Below are 26200 nucleotides of genomic sequence, written 5' to 3'. Positions count from 1 at the left end.
TCTAAGATCTTACAGCTCACTGATTTTAGCAAAAAGTGTGAAGGCCGCCACTGTTCTGCCATATAGAACAATGATGAGAGAACTTTGATGATGTACTCATCATTGTTCTCAGACCGCTGATCAGAGCAGAATGATGAAAGACGTTTGCACAAAAACGACCAAAGACATGGGCGCCCATATGGGGAGGCAGGGGGGCTCCCACCCCCTTGGCTGTATGATGCAGCCTTATTTTTATATATTTGTTCTGATATTTCTATTATATAGCATTAAAAGTGCCAATTAAATGCGGTTTGCCCCCCCCCCCTGGAATTCAGCTTGTGGGCGCCCACGACCAAAGATGTAAGATCTTTGTTCAAAGATTTACTTTTAAGTGTTTTCTGTCAAAAGGTTTAACATCTTAGCACATTGATGAGTGAAAAAACGCCCCTATTGAAGCCGTATGGCCTTTACTATAGACAACGCTATTGCGTTGCTATTGCGAACGCTATTGCGTTCTTGATTTTTGTGCCTCTGAGTTTTGGGTTTTCTTTATACTTTAATATTAATTTCTGGTATTTTGAGTTTGAATTTATAGCAATTTAATTCTGTTGGTTTAAGTTTAATACGTTTCTTTATTTTTCTTTGAAAAACCTCTCTTTCTGAGAGTTTGTTCTAACGAATATAGAAAAACGAGTATAATATTTCAAATAAGACAGTGGAAAAACATTTCCACTGTCTTATTTGAAATATTAAGCCCGTTTTTCTTTTTTTTTTCTTTTTTGGTTTACTTGTAAACAGAAAGGCAGTATTGTCTAACAAATTATTTACTCTTTATTAACTTGAAAAAGTTGTATCATATCTTGTGCGGAAAGAATGAAAGCGATAAAGATGTTTGAAGTGAAACCAATAATTAATATCCTAAAAAAAATAGACTTCTTTTAATTTCATCGCCCAGGTTAAACAAAATCTTATTGCAAAGTTTGTTTGCACATATTTGAAGAATATGCGCAAAACTTAATCTAAAACACAAAATTTTTCTTGCAGCTTTGAAGTAAAGAGCGAAGTTGAAACTTACACCGAACTAAATGATTTGCTTGGGCGATTACACAAGATGTACATACAAAACTTACTCAGATTAAACTGATTGGTGATATTTCCTGATATCTGTAGAATTTTTAAAACTAGCGCTTTTACGAAAACCGAGCTTTGGTACTTGTGTATTATACGGCAAACACTCAAGCAGGGTTGCCACCGTCAGTAGGATTTTATCTAGATCTAGTAAAAAAAAAATAATCTAGTAAATTTAGAGGATCTAGTAAGTTTCCCGAAATGCAGTAAAAAGTCATGATTTATAAGCACACCCCATCTAAGCATTAAGCAATAAGCACTCCATTGCCTGAATTGCTTCGTGATTATGAGTTTTAGCTGTTTTTCTTCGTTAAAATTTTTTTTGAGCATTTAGTAAAAACAGATGCGATTTAGTAAATTTTTCCTCTCAGATTTAGTAAATTCTTCCAGGTCAGTGTGGCAACCCTTCACTCAAGAACAAACCGATAACAAACCGATTCCTTCGTTAGTTTCTTTCAGCTTAGCGCAAGACAAAACAAAGACAAGTGAGAGAATATATGGGAAATACATAATTTGGGCTATATATTTGCATATCAGGGGAGGGGGTAAAGTATTTGGACAGTTTGAAGTTAGAAAGCAATTCTTACTTCATAATATACAGAATAATTGTACCTAACTCATTTTGCATTCAGAACCGCTATAATTTACCCCCCACCCCTCTAATCTGGAAATATATAGCCCAAATTTGTTTCTAAAGTATTATATTTTCGTCATGTTTTGCTATTTTTCATTAGGATTAACCTAAAATTTCCATAAAATTGAAAATTTTATGGATTAACCATAAAATTTCCTGCTCCCAAGGGAATATTGTTTTTTTAGGTGGGGGGGGGGTCTGTTTTGTGTTTTCAGTAATGCGCTAGTTTTCAAAATTCTACTGATTTTGGAAAATGTCATGATTCAGTTTATCTGAGCTAGTTTTGTAAAAATATTTTGCGTAATCGGTCAAGCAATCAGTTTTGTTCGTTTCAAGTTTCAACTTCGCTTATTGCTTTCGCAAGAAATAATCCACAATCTTCTTTTTTAAAATGAATTTCATCCAAATACCACTAAATGACCTCCTCAGTCCTCTCACGAAATAATTTCGCAGTAGAATGGAAACCAACCACTACGAGCGAATCCTCACGTCAATTCATTTCTTGTATATATTCTATTGTATCACTGTGTTCACCTATTTCGCAGTAATTATTGAAGGGTCAAATTACTATTCCGTATATATAAAAAGTAGATATTTTATTGGTTTATGTTACTTATAAAATGACCTTCCTCAGATAGAGAATTTAGGTATTATTCTTAAACTTACTTCAAGTACTAAACCATTGATTAGTTAATTTTGACAAAGTGATGCTGGGCGGATGTCCAGTCACTGTAATGCTGTGACTGGGGCTAAGCGTCTACCCCTCCCCCTCCGGAAAATACCCTGGCGGAAAATATATTCCGGAAAACATCCCCAGCGGAAAATATCCCCTCGTGGCTGGTTGGTCTCCAATCACTTTCGACTTAAAAAAAAGGACCAGAACTTTCGATTTCTGATCGAATGAGCATACTTCGAAGTGTCTACTACCACGAGGCGGAGGTGGGGATGGAGAAGGGACAGTTCCACTCCTATACGGAATAAATGCTGCTCATTTTGGGGTTAAATGTTGCTCTTTACTTTCGTAATAACAGCATAGACCAGAACCATTCACGGAAATCTAGAGGGATTAAACACCAATTTCGCATTTTTAATGCGTTTGTTGTACCCCCTCCCCCCAAACCGAAAAAAAATCCTAGATACGGATACGGCAATGGTCGCTATAACACGAAAGCACCAGAATATGTTTGGGTATTAGACAGTACATAGTCGAGAAGTTTGCTGAATGTAAGATCATGGAAACCGGTTTGATAGCCACAAAGACAAATGACGGGTGACAGAATGCACTGGACTTGTATAATTTGGGCTTTATATTTGCAAATTAGGGGTGGGGTAGGGTTACCTTACCACCCTCCCCCTCCCCCCTATTGTGCAAAAATAAAGCCTAAATTATATTATTCTAGAAATTAAAGTATTATATTTTCATCGTGTTTTGTTATATTTCATTATAATAAACCTAACTTCACTTCTTGAGTGTGTTCTGGATTGTACGGGAGTACCCGTAAATATTTTTCTTTTCCATTATGTTATAAATTATAGTTTTAATTCGTCATGTAGTGAAAGTAGTGTGAAAATTAAAAGAGCTTAATGTGTATAAATTCTAGATTTTTTTCAATTCTGAACAAATTCAGAATAATAATAAAAAAAAAACGATTCGAATGACGCATTTTCAAACATACTTCGCGAATAAATTTGTTTTTTTATTGGCCTAGGTGATTAAGCAAAGTTTGCCTTTTACATCAACGCAAGAGTGAATACAGGTTCAGAGATAGTGCCGGACGCACACGAGTTATTTACACGTACGGCTGAACGTTACCCTTTGTTTTGAATGGCCTAACCATTAAAGTACTTACTTCATGACCATATAAAAAGTTTATATTCTAAAATCAATAACGTTTATTTATCATCATTCTTACGATTTTTAAAACTAACTAAATAAAAAAAGACAAGTTTTTTTTAGCTGAAAGTAAGGAGCGATATTAAAACTTAAAACGAACAGAAATTATTCTATATATGAAAGGGGCTGTCCCCTCCTTAACACCTCGCTATTTACGCCAACGTTTGACTCTGTCTGACACCTATTTTTTAAAACAATAAAAAACTTTAGCGTACAGAGCGAGGCGTTGAGGAGGGGACAGCCCATTTCATATACGGAATAATTCTGTTCGTTTTAAGTTTTAATGTCGCTCCTTACTTTCAGTTAAAAAAATTGGTTTTTTTTATTTAATCTGAATAAGGGCATAAGTTGTAGTTCCCCAAATCCATGTATCTCTTCTATCTTCCTACTGAATGCGTAACTTAATCTGTAGGTGTGAAGTTTAATAATGATCATTTGTGAATATGGAACATTTAAACTGGATCATTATTGCTGATTCAAATCCAACTGGAATCTTGCAAAGAGCTTAAAGCTGTATGATTGGAGTTATTAATTGGATTTATGACTCTTCGAAAGCCCATCTCTTCTCCACTGCAAACATTTTAGCGGAAAGCTAGGCAAACTGCACCTTGTTTAAACTCGGACCCTTTAAAGATTTCTGAATCTGAATAAAAAAAACGAAAACAACTCAAATCCACGCATCCGTGATTTCAAGTTTACGCATCTGTGATCTTTCTTCTGGAAAAATTAATTAAAAAAAAAAAATACAAATTCCACATTTGTGCATATTGGACCTTGAAACTTCTATAGTAGGGTTCTCTCATACGCTGAATCTAAAGGTGGGATTTTGATTAAAGTTCTATGAATTTTAGGGGGTGTTTCCCCCTTTTCTCGAAAATAAGGCTAATTTTCTCAGAAGTGTAACTTTTGATGGGTAAAATTAAACTTGATGAAACTTATATATTTGAAATCAACATAAAAATCTGATTCTTTTGATGTATCTATTGATATCAAAACTCCGTTTTTAAGAGTTTCAGTTACTATTGAGCCGGATCGCTCCTTGCTTACAGTTCGTTGCCATGAACTGCTTGATCAACTAACATTTTTGCATCTTGGCAAAAAAGGATCTAGTGACGCAATAACCCAGTAATACTATTGATTTTTCTCTACAAAATGTTCACGCATTTCTCATGGCATGTTCACGCTATGATCACTCTCTCATCTAATTGGTTCGAAATTGTGTCTCCCAAGTTTTTATTTGTTAAACCGAGGGAAGGTTACGGCACTCCTTCACTGCAGGAATTGAAGATTGAATACCCATGGTTATGTTAGAATTAGGAATAGAAACTGTTGGAATGGATCTTTACGATTCGGATAACGTGACAAAACAAAGAATTGATACTGATCAGAATAATCAGGCAAGTGGCTGACGTTTTATATATTTCTCTATTAGCCTAATCCTTAAAAAATCCCTAGGCCCTAGCCTAATTATTCTGCAGGTATGGGCAGAAAATCTCAAGATTTCCCTTGGCCTAGGCTATTTGTTTTTTTCGTATAATATGCTTGTTCTTTTTGGTAGGTCCCCATTCCCCTTGACATTCCTGCATGTGTGGCGAAGGCTTAGGTGATTACTTGGGCGAGACCTAGGCGTTGGCGCCCATAAGCTTAAATTTAAGGGGGGAGGGCTTAGCTGGTCTAACCGATACTTAGAATACTGCATAATAGAAATATCAAAACAAAAATATAAAATAAAAGGCAGCATCATTCAGCCAGGGGGGCTGGCGCCCCTCTGCCCCCCCCTCCATATGGGCGCCCAAGGACCTAGGGGATACTCAGTAGCTTAATGTCGATTGTCGGCCAACGTTCTAGAGCCAAACGAAAAACAGGTCGTTCCCGAATGGAGTGAGAGGATGTCGAAAGGAAAGTTTCTAGGAGAAACTATGGGAACTTCTTGGGAGGGTGGCTTCAAATGTATTGGGATGGAGGAGGAGCATGTGTAGCTGTGTTGGCCTCAGACGGTGTTGCTTCAGTGATTTATTAGTAGTGGTAGTAGTAGTAGGCTTAGTAATGTCGATTGTTTTATGCCAATTTTTTTAGTAAAATCACAGGGCTAAAGTACAAATTTACCAAATAGTTTTAATTCAATCATCGATTTCTGTGTTGCAACAAAATATTAGCCTACTTTTTAAAGGTTGCGAATGGCCTTTGTTGATAGAAATTAAAAGCATGTAATTGAATCTAGGCTAGAATGAAATATTCAAGGTTATCGAATGCAGGGAAGTAGTTTATAAACAAATTTGGGCTATATATTTGCACATTAGGGGTGGGGGTAAAACATAGCATATATTAAATACGTAGCCTAACATAACCTAACCTAGGTACCTTCCCCCCAGTGACGGATCCAGGGGGCGGTCCCCCGGTAAATTTCTACCAAATCATATTATTGACTTGCGCATAAATTGAATATGCCACTAGATGCCTTTTTTTTATGCTGGTTACGAATATAGTAATCATTTCTATCGGCAATGAATTTCAGCCCCCCCCATATATGCCAATTCAGGGTATATATTTATACATCCTAACCTTACTTAACCTAACCCGGAATTGGCATATATAGGGGGGGGGCTGAAATTCATTTCCGATAGAAATGATTATTATATTAGTAGCCTAATCAGCATAAACAAAAGGCATCGAATGGTGTATTCACTTTATTCCTAACTCAATAATATGATTTGGTAGAAATTTACCGCCCCCCCTAGCGTACTCTAAAGTAGTGTAATTTACTTAATTAAGCTAAGTTTGCGTTAATTAAACTTGCTCCTAACTCAATCGGATCAACCTATATTGCCCCCCCCCTAGTTTTTTTTATCGGATCAACCTATTTTGCGCCCCCAAAAAAACCTGGATCCGCCCCGGCCCCCCCCCCTAAACCCCAAAAAACAACAGGGTAAAATTCTACTTTAGCTACTTTTGGCTATCTTGGAAGGGGGTTAGGTTAAGAAAAATGAAACTTTCAGGGGTCTACATGCTAAAGTATGTCAAAGGTAGATATTTTTAAGTACCTATTCTCACTCCTCTCTCCCTCTAAAGGGTCCTGAAATTTGCCTGCATGACAGCTCTATACCTATTGAAATTTTGACAAAAGAACATTTTAAACTAATTTTCTGTTTTCAGGCTCTTTCTCTCTGACTGTTGTTCTGAAAATGCACTTTTAGTTATATGAGAAGATTTTTTGAGCCATATCAATGTTTTATTCCCAAAATGTAGGAAATGTATTGGCATATCTTTAAAACGTTATAAATTGGGATTGAGCAAAGTTGTGAAGCTGAAAACAATTATGTTATGCTTCATTTAAGCAAAACTAGTTTGCAAGGTTTCACTTATAACACATGGATTTTTAAAGGTTATCAAAGGTCAGGATCCTCTACAGAGAGAAAGAGTAGAGGTAGGTACTTCAAAATACCTTCCCAGGACATACTTAAGCCTGTAAACCCATCCCTGAAAGTTTCATTTTCCTAGCCTAACCCCTTCCTAAGATATTCAAAAGTAACTAAAGTAGAATTTTACCAACAACAGTTTAACTATCGTAAAGGCAATGAAAACCACGCTTTGCATTGCATTACTCTATAGCGGTCTATTGAATTAACCCGTCTGGCGGGTTTTTCGTGACTGGTTTCCTTGTAAAGGCCCATATAACGCACCAGTGCCGAATTTTACCCCCACCCCTAAATATACCAATTCAGGGTATATATTTACACATCAGGGGGGGTGGGGCAAAGTTTGAACTTACCTCTCATTTGCATCAGAAATAAACTTGATTGGATCCGAAGTAGCGTTAGCTAAATCTTGGTATTAATAAAACATCATTCATATTGTGAATGGGACATTACGCGACTGAAATGAGCTTAATAGAGACTCAAGGCCTTGTAGATAATATACAATTATTATTGTGGAAATCTTGTTGATCTTAGACGATTTGGCAGTTTATCCTGTAAGTGGTTGGTGCAGAAACGATTCTGCTAGAAACGATTCTCATTTATAACCATTTAATCTTTTGACGTGTATTCTCTGCCTTCGTCTGAGCATAAAATTTGAGTAATTTGACGTCTGATTGTCCGTCTCTCGGGCAGGGTTGCCGCCAGGTAAGAAAAAAATCCATGGCAAGGGTAAGAAAAAATCCATGTTTGTCACTGTTGCCAAAGATACGAAAAAATTTACCGCACGTGACGCTTCGCGTCGCTCGCAGGTACGGCTTTTCGGTGACATAGATCTTCGTTCATATAGGTGCAACGCGGAAGTGCACGGTTCGCTTTTTTTTCATTTGATATTTCTTCGAATGCGCTTGAATATTTCGACTCGTCTTGCAAATCAACAAATGTTAGAATATTCCGTGATTAGGGAAAAATCGAGAGTAAATGCAAAAACCGTGAGATTACATCTGTGTGAACCAAAAATACAGCTAAGTTCTGACCCAAAGTAAATAACCGTAACAGAAGTAAGAAACTGCCATACGAGCAATGCTAGTCTTAAATCAGGATATATCCTCGTGTCTTTTTTATTCGGGCTGATTTCTTCGTACGAAAAGATAGGCGATTCGGTAAGAAGAAAACGTTTGCATGAAAAAACTTGGGGGATCTAGGCTGACTATATGCGCTTGACTTTCCTTCTTCTGTTACGGTTATTTACTTTTGGTTATGACAGAGAGGGATTCCGATTCGTGGCCCGAATCGACTGTTTTGCAACATGAGATAAATGGCATTCTGTCGCTAGGTGACGGGAATCGAAAACTGTTGTGATTTCACTCTCTGCTGATAGAAGTACCGTTGTGCACAACAATGAAAAGCGAACTGACCCTGTGCATTGAACAGAACTTAATCGATTCATGGCACTTGGAAAATACAAAATAAAAATTATGTATGTATTCTACATTCTATAACTAGCATTCAAGTTCCAATCAGGTATGGTCTATTCCTGAATTTCAAATAATATTTTCAAATAACGATAACGAACTTAAAATAACGACAAAAACATTCGAGGCTCAGCGCGAACACATAAGAAAGGATTGTTTCTGTTCGCGACGGTACTTCCCTTCTCTCCCTTTTTTACTTCCAGCGTCGAGCACCCCTAATGAGTGAATCGGGATATCGCTCTCATGAGTGCCGACACCGTTTCGGGATCCAGCTGGTTTCTTAGAGGTGTTTTATTCAACTTAAGCAGCGAAAATTGTCTTTCCGCTGCTGCTGATGAATGTGGCAGAGACATAAGTATCTGCATGAACGCTGGCAGCACACTGAACATGGGGTTGTCACCAGCGTCAGTGAGCTTGCCAAGCTCTTACCAAAATGCCCCTGGTTCTTTTTTGACGAAATCGCCCAGACAATCGCGGATAATTCTGAGCTTCCGCCAGTCTCTGCCGAGTTCGTCAACATCAGAACTCACGGTAGCGGAAAACCGTGAGTAAATTCCTACCAAGCTATTGATACGGTCACTTACCGCTACCTTTGGGTCAACGCACTCCAGCTGAACTAAAAGCTCGTCACTGGAATCGACCCTTCTAATAATTTCCTCACACAGTCTTTGGTAAAACATGACACACTCATTTTTAACGGAAATCAACTTGCGAGTAAAATCCGCGTCTCCACTCATTCCTTCACAGAGTGCCAGAAACTTGGGCCCAAAGTAGAAGTCTTCGTAAGGTCTTAGATTGTTCGGGGACCGCACATTTATTTTGAATGGATCTGTTCTGTCTACAACTTCCTGTTTAATGAAGTTCTATATAATTTCCTTCAATGTTCCTCGGACTTTCTTCAGGATTTGGTGAACCCTGACATTTTTACTTAGGAACTCAAGGTTTAACTCGTTCACGACAAGCAATATTTACCCCAGAAAGAGGTAAAAAAGGCGCAGCCTAACATTCCTGAGTCCCTCGCAAATGCTCACAGTGGTGGGAATGTTATCAGCGAGCATACTCTGAAAATAAAGTTTCAGAGCATCCCACTTCTCAAGCAACCTCTTCACGACTAGCTCCATTGCTAGCCAGCGTGTCTTCGACGGGTAAAGTATTGCATGTTCGGCAACTTCTACGAACTTCTGCCTCTCGGAAAGTTCACTTTTTCCTTTTGGGGCTATAAGCGACAAAATTGGAAACATCGTGAGAAAATTGTACTACTTCAAGATCTAGAACATCGCAAGCAGCGGCCGAACACAGAGCAAAAGGCAAATGCACCCGAAAATGGCGAGCCACGGCACATCTTTTTTTAACAGCGCAGCAAGACCCGCTTGTTTACCAAGCATCACACTTGCATTATCAGACGCAAAACCAATGAGGTTGACTAAAGGAATATCTCTATCGCGCATAGTTCTCCTGTACAGCCATTTCCAACTTTCATTGGCGGGGGCAAAAGCAGGGGCAGACTTTTTGTTTTTGGGCATGGATAAAACGTTAGAACTGGTCAAAACAAATCACATTCCAGAAGTTTTGAATTTTACCGACTTCTTGAGCACGTCAGCTGGTCCAGCCGAGCTGGAGATGGAGCGCCATCTGTGGCCACAGATGTACGAGTAGTGAGACAGCTGGTCCGCTAACCCATTTTGGCTTACCGTAATGATTGCTTTTCTGAGCGACGCCAATTTCATACCATGTTAAAAAGAATACATGTTTTCTTGAAAAATCCATGTTTTTATAGAAAAACCCATGGAAATCCATGGCGTTTCCAAAATCCATGTCAGGGGTTGAAAATCCATGTTTTCATGGATAAATCCATGGCGGTGGCAACCCTGCTCTTGGGTGTGCGCGATTGATAAACTTATGCGAAAATAGTTTAAATAATAGAATAGACGCATCCACGGGCATAAGGAGGTTGAGGCTTATTTCAAGACTGACAGTTTTCGAAGTTATTACTTTAAATTGCCTGTGTTTCAACACTCAAGACAGGAAATTGTATTTTGTCGAGAGGTTCTGGCATTCTGAAATAAGAATTAAGAGCGTAAGCCTGTTTACAATAACACAAATCGCTATAAGGTTAGAACCAAGGTGCGGCTTTTAGGCACAAATGCACGTATCATTTTCTGATGAAATTCAAGATTTAGATGTTAATCAATTTCTTTAAACGCTTTTCTGAATCCCTACTAAGTTCCCCCTGATTACAATACTTTAATCCCCGTCACCTAGAGGCTGTTTTGGAGGGAGGAGGAATAAATAATCTAACGGTTATATCCATTTGTATTTTGTTGAGGACACGGTTGGTAGTTAAGTAGGTAATTTCCCATTATATGGGAAACTCGGCTATAGACAGTCGAATGAATACAGTGATGGAGACCCATAAAGCAGGCAATTCTTATTTAATTTGACTAAAGAGCATTGTTTTTCATTGAATTTACAATATTTAAATTGTTGTTTTTGGGGTTTAGGGGGAGAAAACGGTACCTAGGTTAGGTTACGTATTTAATATATGCAATGCTTTACCCCCACCCCAACCCCCCGAAGAGCCCAAATTTGTTTATAAACTATTATATTTTAATCCTATTTTATTTTATTTCATTAGCATTAACCAAATTTTGATCTTTTAGAAGTGCCCATATAATGGGAACCGTTAAGTATAACCAAATCGAATCCGAAATTTTCATTTTTCACGTATCATCATCACCATTTCTTGAAAATAAGTTAGTAGATTGAATTTAATTAATTTTAATATTATTTTTTGTGATATTTTGTATTCAAATTTTGTTAACAAACGAAAATTTTGTTACAATCTGGCTCGGAAATTTGGTACTGGTGCATTAGATGGTCACTTCTAAAAAGTCAAGTTTGGTTAATGCTAATTGAATAAAATAAAATAGGAAAAATATATAATAGTTTAGAAACAAATTTGGGCTATATATTTGCACATTAGGGGGGGGGGGTAAAGCATACAATATATTAAATACGTAACCTAACATAACCTAGGTACCTTCCCCCCTCCAAACCCCAAAATACAACAGTTTAAATATCGTAAACGCAATGAAAACTACTCTGCATTCCATTTCTTAATAGCGGTCTCTTTGAAAATAACCTGTCTCTGGTGGGTCTAATGCACTAGTACCGGAAACTTTTGGGAAACCAGGGGAGGGAGCCCGGTACTTATTCATTAGCTGGTACCCACGAGAGAAATCAAGTTTGGTTAATGCTAATGAAATAAAACAAAATATGATAAAAATATAATACTTTAGAAACAAATTTGGGCTATATATTTGCACACTAGGGGGGTAGAGGGTAAAGCATAGCATATATTAAATACATAACCTAACCTAGGTACCCCCCCCCCCCCCTAAACACCAAAATCCAATAGTTTAAATATTGTAAACCCAATGACAATCTACGGTTTGCGGTCCAATTCTCTATTGACAGATACCCGTTTGACTAGTTTTCTTTAGCACAATATATCGCGTGGGTATCAGCTAATGCATAAGTACTGGGGGCCCTAATCAAGATTTTGCACCGGGTGCAAGAGAGGCCCGAACCGCCACTGTCGTCATCCCATAAATCATATGGGATCGGCATAAAATTTTTCTCCCCTATGCATGTTGGACTATTTACTTCTACTATTTCTCTGGTTGTAGTAGAAATTACGTCACTGAATCCTAACTATTATTGAACTTCATTAATTAGGAGCTAATTAAGTCAAAAAACCCCCACTGTCCATGCGGTTTTAGGCGAAGAACTGAACTAAGTCCAAACTTCATAAATCAAACAGGAATTGCATCTCGGTTATAAATAATTTTTTTGTCATGTCCACGCAGAAAATGCATGATGCTTGAATGATCATGGAATGCTATCCGCGTGATCAACTTGTGGATAATTTTCAAAGTACTTTTGCAAGGTACGTGGCTTGGATTGAGACCCACTCTATGAAAGTTCGAAATTAATTCTAGACCTGTTTTAGTAAAGCTTTTACTAGTGCTAACCGCAACTAGCTGTCGGTAATTTACCTAACTTGTCGTGGATTTTAATTTTCCTTCTGGATGGGTTGGGGAGTATGGGGCGTAAATGTCAAGAATTCTCTTAGGGAGAGGGTCCAAAACTGACGAAATAAAAAAACACCAGATCTCACCAGAATGAGGTCCATGTTTGATAGGATGTTTCGTATCGCGATTCGACACTCAAGCTAAAATTGTATTTTTACAAACGCTTGTTAGGAGAGTTGTTCACGCTATTTTAGAAAAACGAGATAGTAGTTTATGCGGATACAACCCCGTCTGATATGGTACACAAGGCCATAACCAGGGGAGGGGGTGACCGGGCTTGAAACCCCGCCCTTGAAAATTTTGTCCGAATCGCAAACAAAATAAAAATGCATCCAGACGAAATTTTTATATTTTACAGGTTTTTTTTATGAACTACCCTCCCCCCGAATGAAAAACCTTGATACGCCCATAATGGTACAGATCAGATTTATTATCCGAATTATAGGTTATGTCTATGGTACAACTTTTAAATTTGTCAAATTTCTGCAGATGGTAATATACCTTTATTGGAAAGAGTCCATATGTAAAGGACGTAATGTCATTGTTTAAGACAGTGGTTCTCAACCTTATTTAGACACTGAACCCCTTTTTACCCATAAAACATTTTAGGTAGCCCTTCTCAGTTACCGGTACTAAGTAAATTACAGCTAAAATATAAATAAAATTACCTGTCCTTAAGTTAAAGGGTTGTTATATTTTTCGTTGGCCGGCCGCGTACCCCCTAAAAATTTTGCTTACCCTCAAGGGGTACGCGTACCACAGTTTGAGAACCACTGGTTTAAGAAATAAAAAAAACCTTTTAAAGCGGTGAGTGTAGTCCCCGAAGCCACGCCACGCCGAAATGACGGCGGCGAATGTGTGATTCAGTATCGGCGGCGGCGCGCCGAAATTTTTTTTTGCCGGCGCGCCGATTTTTATATTTAGAAACTATAATAAAATTTCAACTTTACTAAGCACGTTTAACCTCGATTTTAGTAAGGATTTTTAAATGGTTGGCTAAAAACATACAAGAACAATATGATGAAACAGGAATTTGTTGGGCCGTGCGAGTAGTAAGGGTGTATGCACTTTGACGATTACATTGACGGTTACAAGAATATACAGTGCAAAGGTTTGACGACTACAAGAATATACAGTGTAAAGGTGTATGCACTTTCACGGGTGATTGCGTAATATGCCTTACCACGGGTCAATCACCTATTACTACGAACGATACTTGTCCTACCAGACGGGTTTTCTTATACTTGGCGTACGTGCCCGTACCAAACAGGTTGATTATAATCTGTTCTGCTTCAAGTTTTTTCTGGCACAATTAACTGAATTTCTATTTCATGATAAACAAGTTTTTTTTTTAGGTTAAATCCGTGTCGAAAAAACCGGTGTATCTTTTTAGTTTTCTTTACATTACATATTAGTAAGAGAATTGAATTCAAAGAGAATACGGTTTTTCTGATTAAAAATAATAATAAAAATTCCACTTCACCAAGCACGTTCAACCTCGATTTTAGTAAGGATTTTTAAACTGGTTGGCTAAAAACATACAAGAACAATATGACAAAACAGGAATTTGTTGGGCCGTGCGGAAAGTGTTTATGTTCACCGTCGATCAGACCAAGTAGAATTCTCATTTTTAGCCACTAGACCCAGGGAAACCTATGTTGTGTTTATGTTTAACATCGCATTGTTCCTATAAAATCCCGTGTTTAGTCATGTCCTTCTTATTAATGATTTGGGCTAATGTGTGTATAAATTCCAAAGTTTTAATTTCAAAACTCTCCTTTTAAAAAAATAAGTACTAAAAGGAAGTGAAAAAAAAAAAAAATAACAACATCGAAAAAACACTGTAAAAAAATAAAAAACAATGGCTTAACAACACCAACAATTTTAAAACAGAGGTTACATCACTTAAGGTACAATTGATGTAACAAAAGTGAATTTGTTAACTCCGCCCGGAGCCATTGATCTTTTTGCAGTCACTATCAGTCCTGTCGTGCTAGAAAGCTGTTTAGCTGGGGCACATGTGGCCGGTACAGCCAGAACTTGATGAGCGTAAACTGCCACTCGCGGGATCTGATACTAGTATTGGACCTTGGGGTCCCACAGAATGCTGCAAATGGGCTTCTTCTTTGTATCTGCTGAAATAAGTTGTTTTATAAGGAGAACAAACCTGCACCTTCACCATAGGGCTCCTGCGCCCTACACTACAGGAGGAACTAAACTGCACCTTTACCCTCTTTTCTTATCAACACGGAATAACCCTCCGAAATTCTTTTCTGAAAGAAATGGTCAAGCTATAACGTTTCAAGTCAATGTTTAAGGCCACTTCAACTTCAGTGTGCTCTGCTAACTGCGCAAAAAAAAAATGTAATTCATTTCTATAGATATATTTCTATACTAGCTCTAGATAATCTACCAAGCGGGAAACTACCGCAAATCAGCATCGATAAATAAATGAAACCCAAAACGAACAAAAATAACAATAAATAACTGAGTCAAACTCAAAACGAGCAGAAATTAACATACGTTGGGCTCAAAACCCCTATGCCTTCCCAAGGCCAGAACATAATTTGCACTTTACTGAAAAAATATATATTTTTTTACTTTTATAACTTTAATAAATCAAATAATATTAACAGTTTGATTGCTAAATATCAGTATATGTATATTAAACTGACAATGCATATTCATTTGTATTTTTTCAGTAAAGTACAAATTATGTTCTGGCCTTGGGAAGGCATTGGGGTTTTGAGCCCAACTTATGTTAATTTCTGTTTGTTTTGGGTTTTACCCGGTTATTTATTTTAACTTTTCTTCATTTTGGGTTACATTTATTTATCGATACTGACTTGAGGTAGTCTCACGGTTAGTTGATTATTTGATTTTAATTTTGCTCAGTTTTTGTTTAATGGAGTTCTTTAGTTTTCTTTGAAAAAACTTATTTTTTGGAAACAGTTTTTTTTAATTAAATTCTGTTTGTTTTATATTGACATAGTCTTTTCAGGGAAAAAGAAAGTAATACTTTAAATCTTTTCGTTTTTTTAAGAATTTATAGTTTGGGCTGCTATTTGTATGCTGGAAAACAATTTTCAGCAAAATTTAACAACATAGACCCTTATAAAAATCTGGACACAAATAGTAGTGTTTAATTTAGTTTCATACCTCCTCTAGTTGACCTGAAATGGAAAACTTGATAACATTCGCTACAAAATTTGTTTACTTTCTTTGATAGCTTGGATACACTTACGCTATTTTGATTTGGTCAAATTTTAAGAGCAGAAGAAGCCCTGAAAGTTTGAACATAATACCCTCAGTCGTTCTTGGGATACTGCTGAGATGCCTTATTGGGAATTAGCATTAACACAGTGAATTTGATTTAATCATAAGGCAACATATAGTTTTTAAACATAAAGTCAATTAGGAAGGTGGGCGTGGGAGGGGGATTAGTTTCCCTCCAATCACTTTCGATTATTAAAAAGGACAACAGCCCTATCTATTTTCAATTGAATGAGCCTTTTTCGAAGTTCCTACGACAACTCCTTCGATACGAAGTGCCCTGGTCTAAACAACAACAACAACAAAAAAATGATACATTATACCTACATCGATCTTTACCATAAAAATGTCAAGCCTTCCAATCACTTTCCATTATTAAAAATGGCACTAGGCTTTTCGATTTCCAAACTAATGATCCCTTTTTGAGTTTCTACGACAACGCTTCCTATAAAAACCTTATATGCCCCAGGGAATAAATTAAAACCCTTACCCTAAGGGCTGTGAGGGTGGTTGTTATCCTCTAAGACCTAATTTCGAGAACTTTCAACTACGTTAAACAAAATGGCTATCTCAAAATTGTTATTAGATGTTTTCCGGAAAATGGTGGGCGTGAAAGGGTTTTTTGTTGCCTTCCATTCATTTTTGACTGTTAAAAAGGTCACAAGCCACTCCAATCTCTAATTGAATGAGCCCTTTTTAAAGTTTCTACGGCAAATTCTTTGATATGAAGTGCCCTTGTCTAAAGGAAAAAAAAAAAATAATACATTGTGCCAACATCGTTCTTATATACCTCCAGAGCATAACTACAAAACCCTTGCCCTAAGGGTTGTGGGGGAGTAACCTCCTCAAAAAACATATTTTCTCTCTGGAAATCAGTTACTCTGAACAAAATGGCTATCTTGAAATTTTGATTGGATGTGTTTGGGGAAACGGCGGACGTGAAAGGGGTGTTAGCTGCCTTCCAATCACTTTCGACTATAAAAAGGGCACTAGCTATTCCAATTTCCAATCGAATGAGCCCTTTTTGAAGTTTCTACGACAACCCCGATACGAATTGCCCTGGTATGAAAAAAAAAAAAAAATAATACATTGTGCCAACATTGTTCTTTACTTAGACAGCTCGATTGCGCTGCCTATGACAACATCCTGAATTGCCTAATGCTCTTTTACCTACCTCTTTTCATCCGAAAAATCAGAAAGAAAAATGAACAGAATTTTAAAGTGGAAGGTAGAATTTTTGTTTCAAGAAAAATATCTTCTTCTCCTTCCTACGAACCGATATACATGGCGAGCCCTGGTCTAAAGAGAAAAAAAAAAATAATACATTGTGCCAACATCGTTCTTATATACCTTCAGAACATAACTACAAAACCCTTGCCCTAAGGGTTGTGGGGGAGTAACCTCCTCAAAAAACATATTTTCTCTCTGGAAATCCGTTACTCTGAACAAAATGGCTATCTTAAAATTTTGATTGGATGTGTTTGGGGAAACGGCGGGCGTGGAAGGGGTGCTAGCTGCCTTCCAATCACTTTCGACTATAAAAAGGCCACTAGCTATTCCAATTTCCAATCGAATGAGCCCTTTTTGAAGTTTCTACGACAACTCCGATACAAATTGCCCTGGTATGAAAAAAAAAAAAAAATAATACAGTGTGCCAACATTGTTCTTTACTTAGACAGCTCGATTGCGCTGCCTATGACAACATTCTGAATTGCCTAATGCTCTTTTACCTACTTCTTTTCATCCAAAAAATTAAAAAGAAAAATGAAAAAAATTTTAAAGTGGAAGGTAGATTTTTTTTTTAAAGAAAAATTTCTTCTTCTTCTTCCTACAAACCGATATACAAGGCGAGCCCAATATGACAGTATTTATTTTTAAGAAACATAATCGCCTGGATGACGGTTTAAGCCCAGCGGTCTATATTGATAACCAAAAAAGAGAAAAAAAAAACGGCGGCGTATTAGTGACACCGCCACCGATAGAATCAGCGGCGGCGTCAGCGCGCGGATGCAAGCTCGGCGGCGCGCCGCCGACTTTTCGGCGGGGCTTTGGGGTCTAGGTGAGTGTAGTTAACTACAATTTGTTAAGACAAATCAATGGCCATTTATGTTTTCACGATTTTTGTTTTGTTATGGTACAAGTTTGCACTACTCTTGTAAAATGCTTCTAGATTGTGTGATTTCATGTAGTAAATTTAATTCACATAACAGGAGTTTCCATCGGCTTTTTCATTCAAAATTGTTATGCTGCAATTTTGGGATTCGAGTATAAGCTTATGTTGATTTTGTCACGATCTTGTTGTGCCTAATATATGTTTTTTTGCAATGCACTTAAAGTAATTAAGTCTGATGACGCCTTTTCTTTAGATTTCTAAATCTGAAAATTTCGATACAATTCGTGCATTGCTGGCTATGGCAGATCTTGGACCCGATATGGAAATCAAATCTCCGCCTTTATCACCATCCTATTCGGATTCGGAAGAAAGCAATGATAGGAAAACAACTTTCAACTCACAACACAATTTACAGGTAAGATTGAAAAAGAGAACTTTCATTTTACTAAAATGTCTTGCTCTTTTGGCAGCTACACAAATATTTGTTGAAATAAAATTTACAAAACAAATCATTGCAGCATCGAGCCACCTAAGGCCAACGCTAATGCGCAATCTCCTCCTCCACTCCAATCTATTCGAAGATTCACTCTTCAATCCTCCCAAGAAGTTTTGATGTCCTTTATATCGCTTCTTCAGTGGCGTCGTTGGGGGAGGGAGGGGGGGTAGTTGCCCCCCCAACAATGTGTAGAAAAAATTATTATATATTCCATGCCCCTTGACTATCCGGATATGGACTCCTCTTGCTTCTCCCCCCTGTAAAATTGCTGGAGATTCGCTCCTGCTCTTCTTATAACCTCTTTTGATCTTATTTTGGGACGACTGGCTTTCGACTTGGTCCCATACTAATGGCTAAAAAGCATGCTTTTTGCAATCTACCTCCTCATCTGTAAACACGTCAAAGAACACTGCAAAATTAAACTATACGGGGCCGATATACTGGTGAATACTCCAACCCACCCACTTCCAAAGATTATAGGTCATTTGTCATCTGTAGCCCCAATTGTTGCTTGTAGTAATTTGTGTTTGTTTTCAGTTTAACTTCATTACTTATTTTAATTTCTGTTCGTTTTAATATTCATTTATTGATCTATAGCAGTATCTGGTATCTTTATGTTTGATTATTATAAAATGATCTTTAATTTTAATTTATGTTGTTTCAGGTTTCTTTATCCATTATTAGTAGTTAGTATTCGTTTTAATTTCTTTTCTAACGTTTTGCTAAAGATTATAGAGCTTCAATAAAGCTAAAATTAGCCAATACACCCGAACTTCACAAAAAATATCGCGTGAAGCCGTGGATTTCACTTAATTTCAGCCAGTGTCACTGCGTAGTTTCTGAGGTGCTCGCGAAGCACGAATTTTATTATTCATGCAGAGCTTAATATCTACTAGAAACGCCCACATCCGCAGTGGCGAAGTTGCCGTTGCACTAATATCCCACAAACACATGTAGGGTTAAAATTTTCTTTATCGTTTAAACAATATCGCTTGCAACGCGACTCTTTGTAATGATCCCTCTCTGATTGTTTTCGCGGTTTTATTAGCATGAGTATATTCATATATCAGAACGGAGTGAAGCAGTATTTCTTTGGCGAACCGGTGAGAATGGACGAAACAACGCCATTATAGCCAAGTTATCAGAATCGCGTTTTAATAATATTAGGTTCATGTAAATTACGTTTTTATCCAAAAAATGAGTCATTTTTGAGTTTCTGCGTGCTCTTGTTTGAAATATACATAAATTTATTTTCTCTATGAAGTTTTACTATTAAGATAAACCGAAATAATAGGCACCATTCCTGAATCAGCTTCAGATATCAATTTTTCTCACTGATCGGTTTTTTTTCTTCAAAACGCGTCTTTATACTTTGAAGTTGTTTCTATTACACTTTCTGTAAAATAACAGACTACTCAACTGATGTTTTTTTATATGCAAATTATTAGCTTTATCGCGAACTCTTAAAGTCATCTAAGCATTTTACTGTAAAATCCTGGCTTTTCCCTGTAATTAATTAAAAAAACTTTCCACAAAAGAACATTAAACGAAAGACGAACAGAAATAAAGCCAAACAATAATTCAAGCATACAATGCACATAAATCGCTATCAATAAGTGTGTGAAACCAAAAACGCACAGAAATTACAAAAAAAGAACAGAAATTACCACGAACAGGAGTGGGGCAAGCGTTCCCTTATGCCTTCTATAGACCAGAACGACATTTACGCTTTAACAAAAATAAATTTTATTTCATGTTATGTTTTTATTTGCCATACTGTATGTAAAAAAAACTTGCTTTTTTTTCTCTAAGAATATTGATCGAAAATGTTTTGTAATGACTTTTGTATTTTTAGATTTCTCAACTGTGCTAATAAATATAGACAATGTGTTATACAAGCAAGTTTGTACAAACTGATTTCGACGTCATCAGTTAATTTTTATCCTTAATAAAATTATGCTTAATCAGTAAATTCGTATTCATCATGGCTATTAGTTTATATGTTACTTTCCTGGTCTTATGTAATGTCCTAAATTTAAGTAGTAAAAAAAAAGCAAAGTAGACAAAACAATAATGTCTAAGTTAAAGTAGAATATACTACTAGAGTACATTGTTGTCTGAGAAACATGAGTTAGAAATAAGAAAAATTCAGTCCCTAATAATAAACATAATTTATTACGTGAATCTATTTCAGGCAGTGTCCGTCCGTGTCCCAGTGATAATGGTCGCTCATAAGGACGGTCGAACAGAATTGGCTAACGTGGCGCAAGAAACTCCTCCAAGAAGCCCCGAAGCAAGTTCTACGCCAGAGCCATCCCTTGATTCGTCTTCTACAATGATATCAACGCAGGTCGTAAATCCATCCCCAGTTGTTTATGAGTGTGTTTCTAGCGTTGAAAATAATGTCAGACTAATAGCACCTAAACCTCAAGCAACAGTGCTCCAAGGTGCAATATTGACTCAAGGTGCCGTTGTTTTATTGCATATGAATTATCCACCCTCCCCTCAAGGAGTAGGCCTTTCGATAAGGAAGCCAGAGAAAGCAAGATTATTCCGATGCACGTATAAAGGCTGTGATAAAGACTATTGTAAATCATCTCATCTTAAGGCACATGTGAGGACGCATACAGGTAAGTCTTTCTCACTAAATAATCATTGATTTAGAACTAAAAAATACGGAATTGCGATTAGAAAACCAACATTAAGCTTTGAACATGAATAGGCTGAAAGTGTCTCTTCTTTGTGGAGTGGGGGAAGGTGACAATATATCACGATGAAAGAGGATTACATTTTTCCAAAGACTGTAGATGCTATTTAGCGTACAAAATTAACGGTTGGCTTGAAAATTTTAGCGGCGCGTAGCTGCGACTCCCTCCCAATACTATTCTTGCTTTCTGTAATTTATTTGTTCCTTCTTTCTCGCTGGTATTTTTTTCTGTGTTTACTTTATAACTCGTCTTTGGATTTTGGTAGCTCGAATATTAAGAGCAGGCGCACCTTTGAAGAAGAAATTCGCGAAACGTTGATGAATTATTCGTGTCAACTCGACTTTGCAGAGGAGGCAACATTCGACTCCTTCGGCCTGTGTATGTGCGATATATTGCTATATTTTCAGAAAGTTAACTTGCGTTTTTCAGACATAAGAAAAAAGAAACAAATGAAGGGAACTCTTTTATTATACATTTTAAAGCTAGACTCTTAAAATACAATTCGAAATAGTTCTTGTTCAAACTGGATCATTGTCACAATGGTACTTAAGCTTATTTGTATTATCCTTGCAAATGTTGCCACCTCAGATCAACCCCATTGTTTTGGTGTAAGGAGTGCGTTAAGGGTATTCGATAACATAAAGAATCACCCTATCTCGTCCATTATAAAATTTTTTAGTTTATGTGGCCAAACTATTTAGAACTGATTTGGCGGTCTTGCCATAACTTGTAGAGTTTGGATAAATGATTCGAATAAACTGCAGAAAACTAAAAGCCGGCATCTACTTTCATTGAAATCTTAGAAAAACCTTGCAACTTCTCTTGTTTTGTGCGGGAGATATGTTTAGTTTTAAAGAAACTTATATCATTGAGAAGTGTAAATTTTGTTTTTTCGATCAAACGGAGCAGAATTTTCTTTTTAAAATTCAGGTAAGGACTGTCCATAAAAGCTTTCAAGTATAGCTGCTAGGAAAATGCCAAAAACCATCTCAAAAGAAATGTCATTTGATCAGTTTGACATTTCTTCGAATTTTCTGTGGTGCCAACTGCTTTGCTTAAAAACTTTACCGACACAATTCCATTGTCTTTTCAATCAAATCCCAAATTGTCAATAGGTTTCAATTATAAGTAGTTCCCTGGGAGAATTTGCTAATGGACCCTTTGCTTTTGAGACAGTCAGCCGACGTTGAGGCTCACAAAATGATGTTTAAGGTATCGCATCCTCTTAAGCCTTACGTTGTCTGTCTCTTGAGGATTCCTACACAGTATTCAGGTGGGGGGTATCGTGACTTTAAACAAAACCAAGAGAATATTAAAATGCCGAATAAAACCTACAGCAGCATTTTCGGCAGAGGTAAGGGTTGATCGGTGCAGACTGAGTGGCGGAGCGTTTAGACACAAAAGGGGTAAGCCTTGTCTCGTCATAGCCACCTCTAGGCCGGCCATAAAGAAGCATTTGAAGTCTCAGACGACAAAATTGTACGAGTCTTTTTTTTTAAACAAACATAAATCAGCAATGTCAGAACTGAAGTATACTATCGACCGAAGACCAATTCCATGTTTAAGCTGTACAATGAGTGTCCTCTTCTAATGCGGATTTCATGGTTTACCTGCTAATAATTTAGTTGGCTTAAAAGAAGTATTACAAAAAAGATGCACAATGAGTTTGGTTCGTGAAATTTAAACAGTTATCTTAAATTATTTCCCAATATTGTGCAGTGGTTATGCTTATGACCTCCCCTCCCATGGTCGGTTCTAGGTTTAAATATTGGTGGTTTGGAATTTTAAATTTGCTTACCTATTAACCAGCCCTATCCTTTCACTTATTTAACATCGAGTTATTTTTAAGCTTTCTAATGAAGACTAGAATGACAAAATTGTATAATGATTGATTATACAATGTTTCATATAGTAAAATCACGTTAGAACTGACTTAAGAGAAGCAGGAGTGAAGGAAGGTCATCCCAAACCTTGTGGCTCATTAATAATTATTCCTTCCTGATCCACGTTTCCTAATTTAGAGGATGAAGCAAATGTTTCGCTGGAAAGAACCCACATTATGTGCAATGTTAATTTTCGCCCTTTAATTTAGAAGTGTGATATCATCTAGCCATATAGAACTTCAGACTGTCAGTAATTTATATATTTTTCTAGGAGAGAAGCCATTTGCTTGCGTTTGGACAGGCTGTGATCGACGGTTCTCACGAAGTGATGAATTGTCGCGTCATAAGCGAACACACACTGGTGAAAAGAACTTTCGTTGTGATATCTGCGGTCGGTGCTTCATGCGTAGTGATCATCTTTCAAAGCACCAGAAGCGTCATCTGGGAGAGCGTGTTAAACGTGCCTCTTTATTACGAATTGTTCCAATGGCTCAAGCCTAATTTTTTTTTAAATTTTTATATTTTTCTTTACGTTTTCGATAGATATCTACGTTATTTTCTTATACAGATTGTTAAATATGGAAAGAGAACAAGTCCATGAATTGTCATTTCCAGGGATTTGGTCACTAAACTAAGGTTTGTGGTCAAAAATGTTCCTAAACATCGGGCCTCTTAAGATATTTATATTCGTGGGGGTGTTTCGCTTTTGTAGTAAGTCTATATGAAGAAAAAAAATAATAGTAGTTTTTTTAAGGACATTATTTTACATTTTTGTTCTTTAGTTCAATTTGCATACAGTAAACAAATAAACAAAATGTCACGCTCATCCTCTCGCTTTAATTACTTTCTATCAACTACTCGAAAAAACTAGTGTTGTATCAGGTTTAAAGAGAAATTTTGTAGGGTTCTAAAAGGGGAAAAAAATAATATGAAAATTACTCAAAAGGCTTAGCTATGGCACTATGAAAAATGTAAGTTTAGATTACTCCCCTTTGAATAATAATTAATTCCTACACTTACTTCTACTAAGAAGTAATTCCTACACTACACTAATTCCTACACTACACTTACTAAGTATTTCAAGAATGTTTAATGTTTACATCATCCATTGCCCATATTCCAAAGTAATTTATATTTAATATGGAAGCTTAAATGGTTTGTTGTTTAATCTCCTTTGGTACCAGGGGGTGGGGGAGGGGTTCTCTTCCGAGATTGGTCGGTTTAAATTTTAATTTCTAGCTATGTTTTTCTCTGATTTTCAGAAGGGGGAAATTCAAACCTCCAGTTAAGGGTTTTCTACCAATTCGATTTTAATGATTAACTTTTTTCGATCAGCCTCCTGTCTTATACGTTAATATCAACATCCTATTAACAAATACCACTACTTATATATATCAGTTCAAAAACGTATGCCACTGTATAACGTAATGCATGAACGTATAACGTATTATACGTGTACGTATAACGTATAAACGTAAGACAGAAATTACAGTACTTGTTCCCTTTCTGTGGTTAGAACAGTTTTTAACGTCTTTCGTGTTGTAAACAAAACAGCTATCAAGCCACGTAGCAGAATAGTGGTAAGAATTATTGTACTGTTAAGCACTTGTTTTACTTCTGAAATTAGCGATCCTTGCTTGTTTTATATTGTTTATTTAGCAAGTTTTATGAATGAATACTGATGAAAAGAAATAAATATCTGAAGACCGAAAGATATGTTGTAGAAGTATGGATTAGCTGCCAGAACTATTGCGGAATAAAACTCACTTTGGCGTGACAGCGCTAGGTAAGGCAATACGGATGGAGACATAGTCACGGTGGTTGCATATAAAAAGGCTGACAGCAAGTGGAAGCAACGCTATTTTGCCAATAATTCTCAGAAGGGTACGAAACTCATGACTCTTGAGGTAAAAGGCAAAATAACTAAATCCTGACTCTGGAAAGGCGGAGGAGTTTGCAGCCAAGATTTTTGTTAAAAAAATAAATTTAACAAAGCTCGTGCTTACAAAACATTCGGATAATGGGGCAACCATCTTAAATTACATAACAGTTTTTGGCTAAGGGAAGTTTCATTTGAGTTTCTAATATGGTTTTGTATGAAGAGTTTAGGATGTAATCAGTTTCTTCATCATCCAGTTTCTAAGAAATAAATTTTATGGCTCGAGTTTTCCAAGTAATTTTTTTTTGTACCGAATTCAAAATGTATTACAAAATTTCCTAGTCCCTAGAGTTCTGCGTAAGAGCTTTTGAATTGTTTTGTCTGCAACAACAAGAACTCCGCATAAAAACCCAACAAATCAGAACCTCAAAACTACGAGCACTATAACTGTTTAATAAATTTTTGGATTTAACATAAAAAGTTGTGTTGTACTACGTTAAGGGCAGAAGAACAATGTTAGTATTAATTACCAAACTACATACTTATTTGTACTTGTTGCACGTTCAAGCCGCATCCAGGCTCATCGTGGCGCCCAGCAGACAACGACAAGCATCTTTCCAGAGATTTTGCTCGAGGGTGGCAGGCTCCATAATTTCAAGCCAGTGACGATCCCAGCGTCGCCCAAATTTTCAGAAACCCCCAATAGGCTCAAGGTCAGCCTTGACTGTCGCAAGCCATGTTTTCTTCTGTCCTCCTGCTTTCTTCTTCCATACTGGTAATGAAAGGCATTTGATGCATTTTTCGATAATATGCTCTTCTGATCTCCGCACGGTGTGGCCAAACCACCTCAGACGCCTCATTTTTACAACATCAGAGACAAGTGGATGATCACCACCTCTTCTCCTGATTTCTTCGTTCGAGACTCTGTCTGAGAGGCGAATGCCTAGTATATATCGCAGGCATTTGTGATGTAATACGTCAAAGTTTGACGCTTCCGCTGCTGTCAGTAACCAAGTTTCACACTAATAGAGGAGAACAGTGAGTACCATGGCTTCGCAAACTCGGAGCTTTGTGTGTGCAGAAATTTCGCTACGCTATTAGCGTGAATTCCTTAGATACAGTAAGACGTTCCATGCTAAGGATAAGTTATTCCGGATCTCCTCTGATGATTCCCCCATTGTATTTATCACTGAGCCAAGGTATTTAAATGACTGAACGTCCTCAACTTGAC

The 26200-nt window shown here is 37.0% G+C and overlaps 1 protein-coding gene across 1 annotated transcript; it reads left to right on the top strand.

The window, feature by feature from the left end:
• The first annotated feature begins 4874 nt into the window (after positions 1-4874).
• Positions 4875-24820, top strand: LOC148946864 (uncharacterized). Its single transcript, XM_089096677.1, has 4 exons — positions 4875-5032; positions 18257-18418; positions 20694-21129; positions 23362-24820. The coding sequence occupies exons 1-4, from the start codon at positions 4934-4936 to the stop codon at positions 23589-23591; spliced, it is 927 nt and encodes a 308-aa protein (XP_088952803.1). The 5' UTR covers positions 4875-4933; the 3' UTR covers positions 23592-24820.
• The last annotated feature ends 1380 nt before the right edge of the window (positions 24821-26200 follow it).

Source organism: Artemia sp. Qi Xiang Cuo, chromosome 11 (genome assembly GCF_049724085.1).
Source record: "Artemia sp. Qi Xiang Cuo chromosome 11, ASM4972408v1, whole genome shotgun sequence".
Classification (NCBI taxonomy): Eukaryota; Metazoa; Arthropoda; class Branchiopoda; order Anostraca; family Artemiidae; genus Artemia; species Artemia sp. Qi Xiang Cuo.
This window is presented reverse-complemented; position numbering and strand designations above follow the sequence as displayed.

Coding starts and splice junctions, on each gene's coding strand:
- LOC148946864 (XM_089096677.1), top strand. CDS start 4,934: ATGGTTATGTTAGAATTAGGAATAGAAACTGTTGGAATGGATCTTTAC. Junction 18,419..20,693: donor ACTCACAACACAATTTACAG/GTAAGATTGAAA, acceptor AATCTATTTCAG/GCAGTGTCCGTCCGTGTCCC. Junction 21,130..23,361: donor ACATGTGAGGACGCATACAG/GTAAGTCTTTCT, acceptor ATATTTTTCTAG/GAGAGAAGCCATTTGCTTGC.